Below are 21618 nucleotides of genomic sequence, written 5' to 3'. Positions count from 1 at the left end.
ACATCTTAAAAGAACAATGATTTCTGTTAATGTTTCCCTAGTTTAAATTTAATGTTTCCCTTGTTTAGGGAAGCATTCTTAAAAATATATTATAAAAGAGTAATGAGGTCTGTTAATTTTTCAATTGTTAAGTGAAACATTCTTGATAAGATGTACAGTTATAAGAACAATGATGTCTGTTAAGTTTTCATTTGTTTGGTGAAACATTCTTGAAAAATTAAATATATCATAAACAAGAGATGACTGTTTTTGTCAGAAACACAATGCCCCCTAATGCGCCGCTTTGATTAATTTTTTTTGACCTTTGACCTTGAAGGATGACCTTGACCTTAACCTTTCACCACTCAAAATGTGCAGCTCCATGAGATACACATGCATGCCAAATATCAAGTTGCTATGTTCAATATTTCAAAAGTTATCGCAAAACTTTAACCAAGGTTAAAGTTTTGGGACAAAATGACAGAATGACAGACAGACAGGCCAAAAACAATATACCCTCGATCATTCGATCCGGGGGCATAAACACACAGTCATTTCCATTGAAAGTTTTTGACAAAGTTTGAAATACTAAATCTGGGTGTAAACTAGTAATGACCAATTAATACTGCTTTAATATTTAATACTGCTTAAACATTTGTAAGAAGAGTGCCTATACGTGTTTAATAATTTTCACGGTAACTCCACAGTTAATACTGCTTAAACATTTGTAAGAACAGTGCCTATACATGTTTAATAATTTTCAAGGTAACTCCACATTTAATATTTCAAATAGAACAATTGAAAGTTAATCACGTCAAGAAAGTACAAAGTCTGAGAGATTTTACAAACTGTAACACAGGCATGACAAAATTCTACATAAAAACTGAGAGAAACAAAACACAACTGACACAATACCACTATTCCTAAAGATAACATCACGGGTGTAAAATACCAATCCCCCACACATATTAGGGACCAAAAGTTTCATCCAGGCGTCTATGATATTTGAACTCCTCGCCCAATGGGGCAACCCGATTTCCAGCACCTTAATGATGTAGCAGGTGTTTGTCTTATAGCAATGTGATTAGACCGTATTCTTGATACATTATTATGTGTCAATCATACTCTTGCTAACAGAATACAGTCATGGAATGCCATGAAGGGTTTACAGTCAATATGTGTACCATGAAGGGTTTATAGTCAACGTGTGTCATGGAGGGTTTACAGTCAATCTGTATGCAATGTAGGGTATACAGTCAATATGTGTGCAATGGAGGGTATACAGTCAATCTGTGTGCCATGGAGGGTATACAGTCAATCTGTGTGCAATGTAGGGTATGCAGTCAATCAGTGTGCAATCAATGGTATACTGTCGATATGTATGCAATGGATGATTTACTGTCAATCTGTGTGCAATGAAGGGTATACTGTAAATCAGTGTGGAATTAATGGTATTCTGTCAATATCTGTGAATGGAGGGTATACTGTCAATCAGAGTGCAGTGGAGGGTATACAATCTGTGTGCAGTGGGGGCTATACAGTCACTCTGTGTGCAGTGGAGGGTATACAGTCAATCTGTGTGCAGTGGAGGGTATACAGTCATTATGTGTGTCATGGAGGGTATACTGTCAATCTGTGTCATGGAGGGTATACAGTCAATCTGTGTGCAGTGGAGGGTATACAGTCAATATGTGTGCAGTGGAGGGTATACAGTCAATCTGTGTGCCATGGAGGGTATACAGTCAATCTGTGTGCAGTGGAGGGTATACAGTCAATCAGTGTGCCATGGAGGGTATAAAGTCAATCTGTGTGCAGTAAAGGGTAAACTGTCAATCTGTGTGTCATGGAGGGTATGCTGTCAATCTGTGTGCAGTGGAGGGTATACAGTCAATATGTGTGCAGTGGAGGGTATACAGTCTATCTGTGTGCAGTTGAGGGTATACAGTCCATCAGTGTGCCATGGAGGGTATACAGTCAATATGTGTGCAGTGGAGGGTATACTGTCAATCTGTATGTCATGGAGGGTATTCAGTCAATGTGTGTGCAATGGAGGGTATACAGTCAATCAGTGTGCCATGGAGGATATACAGTCAACCTGTGTGCAGTAAAGGGTATACTGTCAATCTGTGTGTCATGGATGGTATGCTGTCAATCTGTGTGCAGTGGAGGGTATACTGTCAATCTGTGTGCAGTGGATGGTATACAGTCAATCTGTGTGCAGTGGAGGGTATACAGTCCATCTGTGTGCAGTGGAAGATATACAGTCAATCTGTGTGCAGTGGAGGGTATACAGTCCATCAGTGTGCCATGGAGGGTATACAGTCAATCTGTGTGCAGTGGAGGGTATACTGTCAATCTGTATGTCATGGAGGGTATTCAGTCAATGTGTGTGCAATGGAGGGTATACAGTCAATCAGTGTGCAGTGGAGGGTATACAGTCAATCAGTGTGCCATGGAGGATATACAGTCAATCTGTGTGCAGTAAAGGGTATACTGTCAATCTGTGTGTCATGAATGGTATGCTGTCAATCTGTGTGCAGTGGAGGGTATACTGTCAATCTGTGTACAGTGGATGGTATACAGTCAATCTGTGTGCAGTGGAGGGTATACAGTCCATCTGTGTGCAGTGGAAGATATACAGTCAATCTGTGTGCAGTGGAGGGTATACAGTCCATCAGTGTGCCATGGAGGGTATACAGTCAATCTGTGTGCAGTGGAGGGTATACTGTCAATCTGTATGTCATGGAGGGTATTCAGTCAATCTGTGTGCAGTGGAAGGTCTACAGTCAATCAGTGTGCAGCGGAGGGTATACTGTAAATCTGTGAGTCATGGAGGGCATACAGTCAATCTGTGTGCCCTGATGGGTTTACAGTCAATATGTGTACAATGAATGGTTTACAGTCAATATGTGTGTCATGGAGGATTAACAGTCAATCTGTGTGCAATGGAGGGTATACAGTCAGTCTGTATGCTTTGGAGGGTTTACACTCATCTGTTTACCATGAAGGGTTTACAGTCAATATGTGTACCATGAAGGGTTTATAGTCAACGTGTGTCATGGAGGGTTTACAGTCTATTTTTGTGCCATGGAGGGTTTACAGTCAATATGTATGCTTTGTTTGCTTTCCAGTCAATCTGTGTGCAATGGAGGGTATACAGTCAATCTGTGTGCAGTAAAGGGTATACTGTCAATCTGTGTGTCATGGAGGGTATGCTGTCAATCTGTGTGCAGTGGAGGGTATACAGTCAATATGTGTGCAGTGGAGGGTATACAGTCTATCTGTGTGCAGTGGAGGGTATACAGTCCATCAGTGTGCCATCGAGGGTATACAGGCAATCTGTGTGCAGTGGAGGGTATACTGTCAATCAGTATGTCATGGAGGGTATTCAGTCAATGTCTGTGCAATGGAGGGTATACAGTCAATCAGTGTGCAGTGGAGGGTATACAGTCAATCAGTGTGCCATGGAGGGTATACAGTCAATCTGTGTGCAGTAAATGGTATACTGTCAATCTGTCTGTCATGGAGGGTATGCTGTCAATCTGTGTGCAGTGGAGGGTATACTGTCAATCTGTGTGCAGTGGAGGGTATACAGTCAATCTGTGTGCAGTGGAGGGTATATAGTCCATCTGTGTGCAGTGGAAGATATACAGTCAATCTGTGTGCAGTGGAGGGTATACAGTCCCTCAGTGTGCAATGGAGGGTATACAGTCAATCTGTGTGCAGTGGAAGGTATACAGTCAGTCAGTGTGCAGTACAGGGTATACTGTAAATCTGTGAGTCATGGAGGGCATACAGTCAATCTGTGTGCCCTGATGGGTTTACAGTCAATATGTGTGCAATGAAGGGTTTACAGTCAATATGTGCGTCATGGAGGATTAACAGTCAATCTGTGTGCAATGGAGGGTATACAGTCAGTCTGTATGCTTTGGAGGGTTTACACTCATCTGTTTACCATGAAGGGTTTACAGTCAATATGTGTACCATGAAGGGTTTATAGTCAACGTGTGTCATGGAGGGTTTACAGTCAATCTGTATGCTTTGTTTGCTTTCCGGTCAATCTGTGTGCAATGGAGGGTATACAGTCAATCTGTGTGCCTGAAGAATACAGTCAATCTGTGGTCCATGCAGGGTTTACAGTCAATGTGTGCCATGAAGGGTTTACAGTCAATATGTGTGCCATGGAGGTTTTACAGTCAATCTGTGTGCCATGGAGGGTAAACAGTCAATCTGTGTGAAATGAGGTTATATTTGCATGGACAGTGCTTACTATTTCACAAAATAGCAAAACAGCAAGTCATCTGCGTAAGAATGATCTGTGCATGTACTCACACTGCTCCTTATTATACCCTGAAATTATTGTGCATAAACTTCTTGATTTTTGACAACTATGGCTTCTCAATTTGAGGTCAATTAAATTTTATAAGGAGAAAACTCACGGGTGACAAGTAAAAAGTTAACATTTGTGGTAAAATTAAGTAGGAAAGGGCGACCTGATTTTGTCAGCTGGAAGCCATGCATGGCGGTGGCTTTAAACAGATTTTAACACCTCTGGTAACATGAAACTGGAGTATACTAGATGAAAGAATACTTTAATAGTTCACACCAGTAAATAATAAATCAAATTAAGATTCATCTCAAAACAAAAGAGTACTTCAACAAATTTAATTTGAATCACAATGCCATACATTTTGAAAATTCAGAAATCTACATTGAAAAGACAGTAACAAGAGTTCCGCGGTCGGAGATGACCGCATTGAAGCCGGATTTTTGATTTAAATGACAGGAAAGTACCTTTCGTGTTTTTGTCAATGCAATACTTAAATTACTGAAATATTGTTCAAAGGTCAAAATGAAATGTAAGTACTTTTCAAGGCATGAGCAAACCTTGTGTTATGTTTTGAATGCATGCATATACATGAACAACAATAACATTTAAGGTCACAAATATGAACTTGAATTGACAATTACCAGTGGTAAGCATACCAAAGTTAAATCATGAAAAAAATATTCACATTTAAGGTCACTGTCAATTGAAAGACTTTAAAATGACCAGTTGTTCTCTTGACCAGTGGTCATCTGTTAGTCATGGCAAAGTCCATGTCCAAGCATACGAAAGTTAAAACAACTTTTAATTTTTAACATTCAAGGTCACAGTGACCTTGACCTTCAATGACCTTAAAATGACCAATTGTCATCTACTAGTGCTGGCCAACCTTCATGTCCAGTTTGAAGACTGTAAGTCCAAGCATAAGAAAGTTATACCATGAAATAAGAATTTTAACATTTTTACATTCAAGGTCACGGTGACCTTGACCTTAAAATGACCAGTGGTCATCTACTAGTTCTGGCCAACCTTCATATCAAGTTTGAAGACTCTAGGTCTAAGCATACCAAAGTATTAACAACTTTAACATATTTACATCCAAGGTCACAGTGACCTCGACCTTCAAATGAATGACCTTGAAATGACCAGTGGTCATCTAAGTGTGCTTGCAAACCTTTACGTCAAGTTTGAGATTCTAGGTCCAAGCATACCAAAGTTACAACAATTTTAACATTTTAACATTTAAGTTCACAGTGACCTTGACCTTCAAATGAATGACATTGAAATGAATGACCTTGAAATGACCAGTGGTCATCTAAGTGTGCTTGCAAACCTTTACGTCAAGTTTGAGATTCTAGGTCCAAGCATACCAAAGTTATAACAATTTTAACATTTTAACATTGAAGGTCACAGTGACCTTGACCTTCAAATGAATGACATTGAAATGAGCAGTGGTGATCTTCTAGTACTGGCCAACCTTTATGTCAAGTTTGAAGACTCTAGGTACAAGCATACCAAAGTTATAACATGGAATAAGAACTTTAACATTTTTACCTACCAAAGTTATAAGAACTTTAACATTTTTACATTCAAGGTCACAGTGACCTTGACCTTAGAATGAATGACCTTGAAATGACCAGTGGTCATCTAAGTGTGCTTGCAAACCTTCATGTCAAGTTTGAAGACTCTATGTCCAAGCATACCAAAGTTATAACAATTTTAACATTTTAACATTTTAACATTTAAGGTCACAGAAGTGGTCATCTTCTAGTACTGGCCAATCTTTATTTCAAGTTTGAAGACTCTAGGTACAAGCATACCAAAGTTATAACATGAAATAAGAACTTTAACATTTTTACATTCAAGGTCACAGTGACCTTGACCTTCAAATGAATGACCTTGAAATGTCCAGTGGTTACTTACTAGTTCTGGCCAACCTTCATGTCAAGTTTCAAGACTCTAGGTCCAAGCATACCAAAGTTATAACAACTTTAACATTTTTACATTCAAGGTCACAGTGACCTTGACCTTCAAATGAATGACCTTGAAATGTCCAGTGGTTACTTACTAGTTCTGGCCAACCTTCATGTCAAGTTTCAAGACTCTAGGTCCAAGCATACCAAAGTTATAACAACTTTAACATTTTTATATTGAAGGTCACAGTGACCTTCACCTTCAAATGAATGACCTTGAAATGACCAGTGGTCATCTGTTAATCCTGGCCAACCTTCATGTCAAGTTTGAAGACTCTAGGTCCAAGCATACCAAAGTTATACCATGAAATAAGAACTTTAACATTTTTACATTCAAGGTCACAGTGACCTTGACCTTCAAATGAATGACCTTGAAATGACCAGTGGTTACTAACTAGTTATGGCCAACCTTCATGTCAAGTTTCAAGACTCTAGGTCCAAGCATACCAAAGTTATAAGAACTTTAACATTTTTTATATTGAAGGTCACAGTGACCTTGACCTTCAAATGAATGACCTTGAAATGACCAGTGGTCATCTGTTAATCCTGGCCAACCTTCATGTCAAGTTTGAAGACTCTAGGTCCAAGCATACCAAAGTTATACCATGAAATAAGAACTTTAACATTTTCGAGCACGCCGCCACCCCGCCCGCCAACCCGCCCCCCCGCCCGCCCGACAACATCAATCTATAAGCCGAGATTTTTTCGAAAAAAATCCGGCTAAAAACTTAAAAATGGAAAAAAAGCTAATCAAGTTAACACTCCAGAATTGAAACAAAGAATAACAGCAGTCTGTTATCACAACACCAACAAACCTTGTGTATCCTTTGCAACTTTAATGTATGAATGAAAAACAGTTACGGTTGTGTTAAAGAAACAGACTGCTGGACCCAGGCTTTCTTGTAAATAGTTAAGCCTGGGTTAAAAAAGATACTTATTTGATTGATTTTTATTTTGAAGTTGATGATGGTGTTCAAAATAGCATTTAAAGTGTTTATACATAACTTTCAATTAAACCATGTACAGGGGACAAAAATTCCACTCGTCCGCTCGTATTGACGAGTGAAATCTTGAAAGGACGAGTGAATTTCCCTAAAGCTCTCGTCCTACAGGACGAGTAAAAAAAAGCTGATGTTAAAAAATGAATTTTCTGACCAGTAAGACTTATTTTTCATTTGATAAATTCATTTTCTAAAAGCATATCTATTCCGAAAGTAGAATGCGAATGAACCGGAAATTGTAATTGTAAACTTCATACAGCAGGTGCGCGTTGTTATGCGAGACTTGTGTCCCGAGTAAATATTGGCTTTTTGGTGTAAGCTTTGCGCGTACATGTTGACAGGGAACCATGCGACTGCAGTCACTGTTAGTATTGACTTTTAAAGAATTATTTAAGCGCGAAGTACGGTTTTAAACCAGATTTAAACCAGTCTGAATTTCGTTTGAAAAATGTCTGACATACGAGCGTTCTTAAAAGGGGGCGGGGGCGATTTTTTAAACGTCCGAAACGGAAAGCACGCGAGCATTAGAAAAAATTATTTATTTTGTGTTCCTCATAAATAAATTAACTTATTTCACTGCTTAGCAGTGATATACTTTAGGAAATGTTATAAGTCATATCAGCCCTTTGCAATCTTTATTTCACACATATTTGAAGTACGAGTGCGTGTGTTTGCAGGACGAGTGAAAATTTTAATGCACTCGTCCTGCAGGACGAGTGCAGTTTATGAATATTTTTGTCCCCTGATGTATTACATTTAATATTGATATTTTTTATATTTGATTTCAATATCAAACAAGATGACCATGGTGGCCCTGAGGCTCTTACCAAAGTTCACAGACACCAATTGTTAAAGCCTTGGCCTTGTGCTCTATTTTTTTCGACCCAACTTGACCCAGATTTAATCATTGCCTTCATATTGTCAAGATAAAATGCTAACAAGTTTCGTTAAGACTGAGTCATAAATGTGGCCTCTAAAAAGGCAAACAGTTCTTTACTTTGACATGGTGACCTAGTTTTTTTTTACCCACCTGACCTAGATTCAAACTTTGCCAACATATTGAGAACATACATTCTGACCAACTTTCATCAAGATTGAGTCCTACATGTTACCACTAGAATAGTAAGAAGGTTTTTCATGGCTTTTACCTGGTGAAATACTTAGTGCTCAGATCAGCTTAAAAGTGAGCATAAGCTAATCCTGTTAAAACAGCCTTACAACTTTTTGAGAAATCAGGGCCAGTTGTTCAAAATGTTAACTATGTTTAAAGTTTTGAAGATGAATTTCTCTTTCTATACTGGAAAGACTAAACAGCCTTACAACTTTTAAGAAATCAGGGCCAGTTGTTCAAAATGTTAACTATGTTTAAAGTTTAGAAGATGAATTTCTCTTTCTATACTGGCATGGACTCGGATGTGAAAGCAACATTCTCCATAATTTATTGATATTATCTGCTAATTTCACACACAGATAAATTCACAAAAGAATTATCAAATCTTTAATCTTTGCACCGTGAAAGTTTCCCATGGTTGCCTTTAACCTATGGTTTATGTTTTGTTTTTTAATTAGTTGCATTTTAAATAGATTACAATAGTATTTTAGTCATATAACAACAGGGAATCCAACTCTTTATTCTTGGATTTGCAGCCCAGCGCTCTACCAACTGAGCTAGCCAGCCTTGTTTTGTTCTGTTTACAACTGGGATTTGACAGTTTGAAAGAAAAATGCAGAAAAACAAAAGTTTCCAAATTCTAATGGACATCCAATTATCAATCAAATGATAGTACACTTATGATAATTACTTTGTTTTTCAATTGAAGAAACTATTCGGATGGAAGATAAAGTTTCATAACTATTCGTAAAAAACATGCGATGCAAGTACTTGGTCCATATATTCAGTCTTTCATCTAAAAGAACACATACATTTAAAACTGAAAGAATTTTTTTTATGGAATTGTTCAATTACAAAACATTAATGGGCAACATGCAAAACGAACACCAAAGCAAAGCATTGGAAACTTAAAAATGTAACAAGATAGCAAAGATGGCAGTGAAACACTTATTGAGCTCAAGGTGCACCAATTGTTGAAGATATGATTCAAACATGGCCTTGTTATTGTGAAGAGACTTGCATGTACATATAAACAAGATGAACATTCTGAGCAAGTTTCATTAAGATTAAGTCATAAATATAACCTCTCGAGTGATAACATGTTTTCAAGATATGCTCTAGTGACCCTGCATTTGGACTCACATGACCAAAATCTTAATGGATGTCAAATACTGAACAGAATGAAAGCATACTAAAAAAGTCGGCCAAGGAATTGTCAGGATAAACATTCGGACTATGTTCCATCGAGATTAGATCATAATAGTGGCCTTTAGAGAGGGAACAATATTTCAAGAGGTGACCTGATGAAATAGTTTTCAGACACAGGTGACTCCGGAAACCAAACAAGGTCTAGAAATTCGGACCAAGTTTCATTGAGATGCATTCATAAATGGCCTCTAGAGGTAACAAGGTTTTCTAAGATTTGACCTGATGACCTACTTTTTGTATGCAAATAACCAAGATTTGAAATCTGCCTCGATAAGTCCTAAATGTGGCCTTTACAGAATTAACCAGGTTTTGATCAAATTTGAGTTGGAAAACTAGTTTTTGGACACATTTACTGCAGAGTTAAACTAGGTCTTGATATTGTGAAGATAAACATTCTGACCCAATTTCATCTCTATGCATAAGTTATAAATATTGCTTCAATAGTGATACCAATGTTTTCAATGATTTGACCTTGTGACCTAGAGTGTTACCTAGATTTAAATGTGGCCTAGATTTAATATAAACATTTAATCACTTTTTGTCGAGATCGAGTAATAAATATTGCCTCTGGATGGGTTGCAAGGTTTCTCTAAGATTTGAACAGAAGACATTATGTTTTTGGATGCACATGACACAGATTCTGACTCTGTCTAGATATTGTCAAGTCCTAAATGTGGCCTTTAGAGTGGCAACAAGATCTTTCTAAAAAAAATCTATAACATTCTTACCAAATTTCATCAAAACTGAGTAATTAATGTCACCTGTTGAGTGGTAACAAGTTTTTTTCCCCTAAAGTTTGACCAGCTGACCTAATTTTTTTATGAAGGTGATCCAGATTTTAAATTTGGGTGGGCTTCTGGTCATAAACGGACCAAAAAAGCTCACCATGAGCACTAAGTGTTCAGGTGATCTAAAAACAAACAAATACAAATGTGCAAATAAATGAAGCAAAATGTCTTATTTCCACAAATAGTTATTTTCAAAAGAATCTAGCAAATTTCAGCATGATTAAGCATTCACAGTAGGAAATAAGCTTCCAGAGGACAAGAAATTAGCGCTTCAACCCACAACCTACCGTGGAGTGTCTCCAGTTATGGAGAATCTCGTCAAAGTTTTCGCTTGGTCTCATCATGTGGTACTCCTGCCACTCACGTATGTCAATCTGCCTCGTACCGTCCTTGTCCATGCTGCAGAGGAACAGTAACAAACACTTTAAAACTGGACAGTGTTTTGTTCACCATTTTGGGAAAGGGGCCGGGTCCCTTTGGATTGGGAAAAATCGCTGCGTTTTGACTAAAATTGGGAGATTGCTGTTGTTGTTTTTCTGCAAACAAATGCTTCAAAAGCTTGTAGAGCTTTATGGGAGATGAACTAAATGTTGATCTAAAAAAAAGGGAATTTTAAGGTCACATTTGGGGGAAATATATACTTTTTTTCGATTGGGAATGCCATGATTTTGAACAAAAAAAAAACACTGCAAGAGGATTGAAAAACAAACTGATTGTATCTATATGGCTTGTCAGCTGCAACATTTGACAAGTCTGCTTATTGATAACCGCAAATAATTACATGACTACTGCTTGACCGCATAACTACGAAACTGTTTGTTTAAGCTCATTTGGTGATTATTGAGAAACGCTTAAGTCTGTTTCCTGGGTAAAACCAGTACTGGGTGTTTTGCCGAGACCTTCTGATGGCTTGGCAAATATCACAGCCAAAATGCCACAGCAACCAGGACTATTAGTGCTAATTTTGATCTATTGATGATATCCAGAATGCAGGTTTAAAAAAATATTAACCTTTGAACATGACAGAATGGTATTATCAAAGATTTTTTCTTTTTACAGCTTAAAACATTTTTCATCAAAAACTGCCAATAACTTATCTTTTTCCCAACAAAAAATTGTGACAAATGCCTCATCATCCAGATGTTAAATAAAGTCCTACAGTGATAATATTTATAACAGTACATTATAAGCGCAGGCAACGTAACACTTTCTTAAAAGATTTCCTGAGACTATTAGTTACACTGTTAGTAACTCATGGTGTATGGGATATACACCGTATGTAATTTTATACCATAGGAGAGCGTGGAGAATATCCCATACACCATCAGTTACTAACTGTGTAACGATTATATCTAAACCGACTACTCTATTACTCTGGGTGTATTGAAATTACTCGAGGTGTATGGAAAATACACCATGGGCACGTGACCGCTCTAAGCCAATCAGATAAGTTCATTTTTGTAGGAGGTGAGATATAAAGTCCTATCCAGTCATTCAAACCACAGGAATGTCATACCATCGTAAAAAAAATCCAAGGCATTGTAATACCCAGTGCATTTAAACCATAGGAAAATGTCATACCTTCTTAACAGATTTTCTGCCTCTTGTTCCGATATGTTGATCCCAGCTTCCTTGAATGTCTGTCGTATCTCAGCTGTGTCTATGACACCTGGAAAAAAATAAAAGTCTTTTTCAAACAGTTTTTTTTTACTAGAAAATTTCATTTAAATTATAAATAATTAAGAAAATTGCTTATCTGTTACATGTTTGAACCGCATATTGTAAATCAAGTATGAACTAAGTTGAATCAGAGACAGCTATATCCCTGCATATATTTGTTTACTTTGAAATGGTGACCTTGATTTTGAGCAAGCATAACTAACTAATTCTTTCTTCTGACCATTGTCCCCATGACTAAACAGTGAGGAAAAGTTCCATGAAAATCCTTCCATTGCAGAGCTCCAGATAATGGTAGTATTTTCATAATTACGAATTATTTTCAAGTCCGTTACATATTTATTTTAAAATCCTGTCGTACCATTAAGAATTACAAAATCAAGTTACGAATATTATTTTTACATCGGTTCGTATCGATTTTTATTGAGTTCTTTTCGTGTATTAAAGATCTTTGCGGTGCTTATATAGAATGGTTATCGGGTTTGTTTGACAAAGCGCATTTTTTCCAATATAACGGGGGCGTATACAGTTTATCTGTCAAAAAACAATGGCAGCGCCAAAAGAGCGTCCTAAAAAACTGCAAAGCATCCAAAAACACACTTTTAACATATTGTACGCAAAGTGAGCCGTAGTTAAATGTTTAGAAAGACATTATAGAAAAGATCTTATACGATGTTGTATGTTCAGTTGCCAACACAGTCGAAAAAGCTTAACAAAGATGCGACACGACGGGTCCAAACTTAAACACACAAAAAATCATTGAACGAGTGGAAGGGACAAGTCCCGTGGCTAATCTTTGAAAAGATTGAAGGGGAGACCCGTTTTAATTGTGAATATGTAAAAATTCATCTAAGGCATGCAATCTAAGCACAGTTTGGGCATATGAAGGTATTTGAAAAATAAAATTGTATAATACTGAAAAGACACTGTTGAACTCGTATTAATAAAGTTGCTAGTATGTTTATTTTGATTTTTTTTTGCATGAAAATAACCATTATTATTTATTTTTAGGTCATTTAGAAAAAATAAGAATTATTTTCCAAAACTTAGTAGTAACGTTAAGAATAAAATTTCAGAGTTAAGAATTCTTTTTGAAAATCTGGTAGTAATTTAAGAATTTCACAAAACCTTATCTGGAGCTCTGCATTGGTATAATCAATAAGGAGTGGACAAGAAAATCGAGGCTCAAGATTTGAAGCATAAACTTAAATTTGACCTGCTGTGTATGACTAATTATTTCTGCACATTTTCTCAATCACCTTGTAATGTTAGCCAAGTTTCATGAAAATCCTTCAAAAGATAGAGGAGATATTTAAGCCAAATTCCACAAAAATCCTCAAAGAATAGAGGAGATGTTTGAGACAAACTTTTTAAAAAGGCTTCACACGATATACATGTAGGAGATATTGAGCAGACACAAAAACTAAGGCTCGAACCTTAAAAACTGACATATGACCTTGACCCGGCATGACTTGCATATTTGCCTTCTTTACTTTGTGTCAATGCCTCAACATTTGAAGCATGCCTTATGAAAATTGGTCAAAGGGCATAGGAGGTAGTGGAGCGAACACCAGTGTTACCCTCTGACTGACCAACCGCTGAGTGGGCATTCCTATCAAACCCCTACTGATTTGTGACCCATTATTTAGAGCTGCAACAATTTGATCCGATGCATCTTAATCGGTTTTAAATGCGTCGATTCGATTATGATACCAACCCTACCAAATTCGATTTGATTCTTTAACATATAGACATAGATACGTCAATCGCACTGTACTCTGACTATTTGATACGGAAAGGTATAGGTTTTATCTTTACCTGTAATTACGACACGCGCGATTGGTTACTTATTACTTTAGTCATCCAATCAATAAGCGCGTTACAGTCTACTTTTGGAAAAAGCGTCAAAATGGCAGAATAAGTTGTGGCCGACAAATTGAAATTATCAGATGCGCCTAAAAGCTAAAATCAAAAGTGTGGCAGTATTTTGGGTTTCGGGATGGTAGTCCTTCCGATAAAGCTACGTGTAAACTGCTTCACGGACATGGTGTACCCTAAGTCCGGCTCAACCACTAATGTAATGCAACATGTCAAACGCAAACATAACGCTGATTTGGCAGGAGGCAGCACCAGTGCAACTAATGAAGTCGCCAGCCTTATTATTATTTATTTATTATATTATTGTGTAGTCAACACAGTCTTCTAGTCAGAAGTTTATTGATATTAATATTGAGTTCATAATTTGCTTTTTTTTTTAGTGTTTTATTAAAATATTGACATAGTTTGTCAGCAAATTGGCAGTTTCTTGCTAAATATTTCTTAAAAATGTTAATTTAACCCACTTTCAACAGTTTTTTAAAACACTGTTGAACCAACCAAACTATATCTAACAAACACACACATGCCCAAGATATCTAGGTATGCAACACATTTGAACAGAAATGTTTATTTTGAGGCAGAAGAGTGAATATACGATAAAACTAAGTTGAAAGATTAATCGAATCGAAACAATCGGTATCGGACTGTCTGAAATCGAAATCTAATTGAGCTGTTGATGAATCGTTGCAGCTCTACTATTATAAACAATCATGACATTAAAATTCTCAGTTGAAAAAGAATTTAAACTTTTAATGTTGTCATTTAAATAAAATAATGTTTATTGTAGGATAATAAAAACTGCTTATCAACAACAACATATCATAAGGATGCAAGTTTAAGGTTTAAACGTGTTCTTCCGCACACACGTTTGTGTCTTCTGCCAGCTAGGCATAATAAACAAGAGATTGCCAAGCAATATGGTCCCCTACCGGTGAAACTCCACCATTGTCAGTAAATAACAAGAGATGTGTCTGTCAGAAACACAATGCCCTCAATGCGCCGCCAGGGCTCACGCTGGGCTCAAATTTTAGGGAGATGTGACTTCTCCCTGGACACTGATTTAGGGAAAAGTGAGGAGACTCTAGGGAGAAGTGGAGAGACTCGGACACAAGGGTTTGCATGTAGGGCATTACAACACACATATGTGTATCACATTATTGAAGTATGCCACTGTAGTATACATAATTTTATTTATTTTGTGTATCTTAATTTTTCCAGCAGTTCTAATTAACCAAGTAATAATAGACACTACTAGCTCTATATTCAATCCATTTTGATGTAAATATCATATTATACAGACTAAAGTATTTCAAAGATAATATGTTTATGAAGCAGTAAATAACATAAGCTTAATAAAACTGTCAGACCAGATAAATATTTATGTTTGAAATATGACATTTAGCATATGCTTTCTTAATAATTAATTGTTATGTTTTATAGTCTTTTCAATTGCAATTTCATGTGAATACAATTCGAAACATGATAAACCACACCGTCCGCATCACCCAATCTGTATTCTTCATTCTATTTCTTCTTTAAAGAACTTAGAAATTAAATTATAATAGACGAAAACTAATGTATCCGAAAACGACAGTCCGAAAAATTGTACGCGTTACACACCTGAAACAAATTGTGCATATCGTTTGACAGCAAAAAAAAAAGAAAATCGGAAACCTAGCAAATACGTTATTAATATACAATTTAATTGACATATTGATTTACAATAGCATAGTTTGTGGGTAAAAAACAACTAAATTATCACCTTTTAATTTCAAATGATAATCGGCAGAAAGTTGTTACATCATTGACATAGATCTAATTATTTAATCATCATCCTTTTGTTAATTCAGATCGACAGTCGGTAGAATTGTAAAGTGATCAACTTAGAAATAATTTTTTTATTGTTAGGCTCTTTTTTATTTGTTTATCTTTAAATACGACATTTGCCATCGGCCACTATACATGTAGTGTTGGCAGACGACAATATCAACTGTGTATTTCCATGAATGACCCAATATTATGTGTGAGCGAACTCAATGTTGATTGGGCAGCTACCATGTGACTTGAATGCTGACTTGACCAATATCGATCGCCAAGAAATAAGTTCGGAGGTTGGGAGAATCGGGGCGGGGTTTACCTCAAATTACCTGTCGCTCAATTGCAACACGCTCCAGGCTGCGACAGTGTGTATTGGAAAATTGAGCCAGACCTTGACATCGAGAAAACCGGATGTAAACAAATTACGATAAGAGGGAGACTGGAAGTCGCTTTTTATCTACAATTTCTAAAATTTTAGGCGACATTTGGCGTAAGAAAGCGACTTAGTCGCTCACGTCGCCCCCTAGCGCGAGCCCTGGCCGCTTTGATTTTTTTTGTTACCTTTGACCTTGAAGGATCATGACCTTGACCGTGACCTTTCACCACTCAAAATGTGCAGCTTTATGAGATACACATGCATGTCAAATATCAAGTTGCTACTTTCAATATTGAAAAAGTTATGAAGGTTAAAGTTTTGAGAAAAAAATTGACCTTTGACCTTGAAAGATGACCTTGAAATTGACCTTTCACCACTCAAAATGTGCAGCTCCATGAGATACACATGCATGCCAAATATCAAGTTGCTACATTCAATATTGCAAAAGTTATGAAGAAGGTTTAAGTTTTGGTTAAAGTTTTGGGACACAAACACACATACAATGACAGACAGGCCAAAACAATATACCCCGATCTTTCGATCCGGGGGCATAAAAATAATTTTTTATTTGTTGCCACAGCAACCAGAATTTTTATGCATAATCTCCATATTGCCATTTATCCGCGTTTCAAGTTTCATGAAAAAAATATGAAGAACTTTTAAAATTATCCCAGGATCCAGAAAAGTGTGACAGACAAACTGACGGACAGAGCGTTAACCATAAGTCGCCTCCGGTTTCACCAGTAGGGGACAAAAACATAACTTCTGACCGATAAAATGTTCATCATACCATCCTCGTTGCGATCAATTTGTGTGAAGAACCCTTTGAGCTTCTTGCCGTGTTCTTCAGTGTAGCGACGCCACTCCTCCATCGTAATCTTGCCATCGTGGTTCGAGTCATGCTTCATTAACTTCTGCAAATAGAAAACACTGACAAAATTGTAATTGTACGAAAATGATAAGAGATTTCTTGCTGCTTATAAAGAGGTATAGCATACTTAAAGTCATAAGCTGTTGCTGAAAATGAGTAGTATGGGGAAAATTGTCAAGTTTGTAAAAATTGTCATACTATTCACTTACTGCAAAAAAAAATGAGTTTTATGATTGCAATTCAGGTGTTAAGCAGTCTATTAATTTGTCATTAAATACTGAAACATAAATATTAAATTTCAAATACTGTAAAATCTATTTTATTTGTGGGACATAAATTTTCATTGATTTCATGTGTTGACTAATCAACAAATTTAACACAAACACATTGAAAATGACCCATGCAAATTCCTAATATTTTTCCTTCGAAAATTAGAAATTCAACGATGTATGTGTCCAAATAAGTAATTGTTTGGAAACCAATGAAATTTCATGCCGATAAATATATTTCTGTGATGACCAGCTCCAAGGGGAGGCAGCATTCCAAGGAACAGGAAGGGATGAGGAGAGGCACAAACAAAAGGAACACCATGCAATACCCAGCCATTTAACTCCAGATCATTCCCTATTTTACTTAATCATGGAATTTCTACATTGATATTTGTAATGATATTCTCATTTTTTATTGTCATTTTCTACAAAGCTATGTAAATTATAATACACAGAAAATAGCATTTCATTACAAAAAAGTGTCTCGCAAACAGCAGGGCAAGTGTGCCATTTGTGATTATTTTTAACCCTTTGCATGCTGGGAAATTTGTCGTCTGCTAAAATGTCTTCTGCTGAATTTCTAAAATTAGCATTTTCTTCGATTTGTTTCAAAGAACACTATCAGAATAGCAAACAGTTTGGATCCTGATGAGACGCCACGTTCTGTGGCGTCTCATCTGGATCCAAACTGTTTGCAAAGGCCATCAAAATTCGGTTCCAGCACTGAAAGGGTTAAAGGGACTTGTACACAGTTTTGCAAAAAGACCATTTGATTGTTTTTCATATATATTCATAAAAGGATGTATGCATTTTATTTTAAAAAAGCAATATATCACTACTGACGAAGAAATTTAATAACATATACTTTCATTCATTGATAATTAACCAGAAATTGGCAAAATAATAAAAGCGTTTGGAGCGCTTGTCATCGATTTTTTAGAAAAATTGTGTATCACCGACAGTGTTTAAATCACAATTCAAATTCATAAGCCAGCATGGCCTAGGGGTCTAGAGGTCCCAGGTTCAAACCCAAGGTCATGCACATTTTGAAATTGAGCCATGCTCTGTGATAAAGGGGTTTAATGCATGTGCGAAAGTGTCGTCCCTGATAAGCCTGTTTAAACCACTTATTTACAGAGTGCGGCTCAATTGTATTGTCATTCTAGCACTTATTATTATTTAAAACTGATTCAAATAAATATTACAGCTGTGTTAGTAAATTCATTAAATGACATTTTTCAAATATACAAACATTTGTTAACAAGACCATTTCAATAGATAGAGGATATGGGTTGATGAAAATTTACTTGTAGCAAACAATGTCTGTTTTTCTTCATCCAATACACCATTTTTATTCCATTAAAAACAGGTTAATTATAAGTTGTTCTTATTGTTGATCCGAATATTGTTCACATATAAATCACTCTCCCTTGAGTACAATGTAGCTCAGGTGAAATATCAAATATCTTGAAACTTTGTATTAGGTAGATGTTAAAAACACAATGTACAACAAGCTTTATCTTTACCAAACAAATTCTGTTTATATTAATATTATTAAGCAGTTGACACTTCAACTTAACATCCTATAATTATGATTGTTCACCAAATGAAATCTTAAACATTTCAAAAGAATTGCCTGTAATTATTTTAACAAATAAAGAATTGTGAAAAAAAACAACAGTCTCACACTCAACCCCTTATCAGGTAAAGTACAAAGTGTGAAGACAAATACAATCTGATAGGAAATTTAGACACAACACAGACACAGAGCAAGTTAACAAACACAACATAACTGATGAACAGTGACACAAACAGCTGCTTGATCTGTGGATTTATTTAGAACAAATTGCGTTTATTCTTTTACATTTGTCTCTTTAACGATCACTGTACTATTAGTAATACTCCACTCATGTCATTTGATTGATGTAAACAAAACAGATACACATGTTAGTCAAAAAATGTTATTCTGGGTTTTTAGTCACAGACTTCCAATGCCTAGGAGTGTCGCATAGGATATTTATCTAAGAACTTTTTGGAAGAAATAAGTTAATTTTTTGTTCAGAAATTGTCAGAAAATGCATTTACAAAACCTTCATGCTAGGCCTTGGAAAGAATTTAAAGTGAAAACAAAGGAGGTTTATTATCATTAAAATTATTATTATTCTCATTACTATGTAATATCAATGGTGTGAAGAAATTCAGCATTGTTATAAAACCAAATTATAATTACACAGCAGTATCATGTGAATTTAACCTATTTATGCCTAGCGTCCTGAAAAAAGGACATTGCAAACAGCGTAGACCCAGATGAGACGCCGCATAATGCGGCGTCTCATCTGGGTCTGCGCTGTTTGCTTAAAGGAATTTCTATATGAAATATTCTAAATATAGAAATAAATATGGTAGACATCCCTAATTTTGGAAATAAATTGATCTAAATTAGAAGGATGGGAGAGTTTACTAGGCATGAATGGGTTAAAATGCTTTCCCTCAATACTGTTTGCTTGTTAAGTCATATCACAGGGGTCAATTAACTTGCACTTATCTCAGGTAAAATAGTGCTCATAGGTATGCCAGCAGTAACTCAGACAAGGTCCATACTTAATTAACAGGTAAGGGAAGAATTGCTGTAGCAATCACCACACAAAATATCCTGCTTGAGCCTATTACTAGTGTACCTAGCAGCTGAACTAAGCCTTGAATTTTATTGTTTTTAATATTAATATTCACAAAATTACCTTCTTTATCACAATAAATAGAGTTTCTTTAAATAAATGAAGCTTTTTTACTAGAAAGTCTACCATGTTTCAGTTATTTGGAATAGCCTTTAAGCACTGCCATGGCCAACTTTCCTGGAATAGATGGGGGGGGGTCTTCCGAGTTGGAATTGGTAATCCCTTCCTCTCCCGGGTTTAAATTTTTAATGATGAACATGACAAATGGCATTAAAAATATGCATGTTTTGAAGTTGATTTTTCTGCAGCTCATGTTAAACCTTCAATCCATATTTTAATGGGTTATGTGCTGTCCTTCGATAAGGTTTCGGAAACAGTCAACCTGATATGTTTTCATTTTGTAATAAACCTATGGAAGCAAATAAATACTTAAATGACAATATTCTAACTTGATGCCTTAGGATATAATCTGCAAATACAAACATAGTAAACATAAAAATAGTTTAATAAGCACTATAATGTTAGTCCAACATCAAGAAGATATTTACTCAATGAAATTTCATTGGATGATGAGAAAGGTTGGGAGTTAATTGTTGTAGGATGAGCAGCTTCCAGCAAATGTGGTAAGTTCATTAGGGAATTTCTTGTGTGACCGTTGTTGACAAGTGCTGGAACTATTGAGATGTGGTGTTTTGCTATTGACTTTCTAAAAAAGAGAGAAAACTGTAATTTGGTCAAACATGGCATAGCTTTCACTTATTATTCACATGAGAAAAAGAATACTATATTTTGAACATACAAATAGCAAGAATACTTGTCTAAAAACAAGTCCTACCAAGGTTTGTAAATAAACAGCCTCAGTAATAAAGCGGACATAGCTATACACCGGTCATAGGGTCAGTGAGGATATGTAGCTAAGCCAGGTAGAGGTATTAGCATTGCTTCAACCTTGACACCTTTATTAAGGTGGTGAGATCAATAAACCTAATAAAATATTGTGATAATCGCCTACTTGTGTTACTAATGGTTCCAGCGTATGATTTCTACTTTCAATTATTCATACAATCCCACGGTAGGTTTTTGTATAAGGCGCAGTGTATTGGAATGATTTGATGTGACAAAATATTAGCGGCTCATAATAGATTGAGTAGAATGTGTGGTGTGAATAGTTCACTTTAAAGAGTGAGTAACACATATGTATACCACAAAGTAGATATGACTAAAACTCTGAAATGGGCTTATTTGCAGGGTCTTTAGTTCATTTGGCAGAAGTATTGACACACGAATGATAGAACAGCTAGGTAAAGCCCACTTCTAATTCAACTTCCTTCTCCACACCATAACAAAATGCTGAATGAAACTGCATTACTATGCATATAGCACTAAACATTTGCATAGCAAACAATTCTTTATGTTTCAAGATTTGAGAATTCATAATTGCAATTATGACAACATAAGGGTGTAATAATTTTTGGCAAAGAATGTGATTAGTGATATGACATAGAATGAGTACAGTTTTAAAAAAACTTTATAAAACATTTTTTATGTGGTAAAAAGGCTTTTATCTTGTCTGTTAGCCTGATAAGAATGTGCAAGATAAGCATTTTTTGGGGCAAGCATGTTTTGGAGGTAACACACTTCTAAAAGTATCATAATTTCAATTTTT

General features: G+C 36.0%; 1 protein-coding gene across 4 annotated transcripts in view; it reads right to left on the bottom strand.

The window, feature by feature from the left end:
* Window positions 1–21618, bottom strand: part of LOC127838541 (calcium-binding mitochondrial carrier protein SCaMC-2-like) — a 58118-nt gene that overhangs the window by 16584 nt on the left and 19916 nt on the right. For 3 of the 4 annotated variants that reach the window (XR_008029847.1, XM_052366357.1, XM_052366360.1), the window contains 4 exons: window positions 16928–17051; window positions 11970–12057; window positions 10676–10787; window positions 4312–4329 (listed from right to left, as the gene is read on the bottom strand). Coding sequence is in view for 3 of the 4 variants with exons in the window: in XM_052366357.1 (XP_052222317.1) it covers window positions 4312–4329; window positions 10676–10787; window positions 11970–12057; window positions 16928–17051 (342 nt within the window). In the remaining variant the exon portion in view is untranslated. The remainder of the gene's footprint in view (window positions 1–4311; window positions 4330–10675; window positions 10788–11969; window positions 12058–16927; window positions 17052–21618) is intronic. The other variant, XM_052366359.1, reaches the window with a different exon arrangement.

This window comes from Dreissena polymorpha, chromosome 7 (assembly GCF_020536995.1).
Source record: "Dreissena polymorpha isolate Duluth1 chromosome 7, UMN_Dpol_1.0, whole genome shotgun sequence".
NCBI lineage: Eukaryota > Metazoa > Mollusca > Bivalvia > Myida > Dreissenidae > Dreissena > Dreissena polymorpha.
This window is presented reverse-complemented; position numbering and strand designations above follow the sequence as displayed.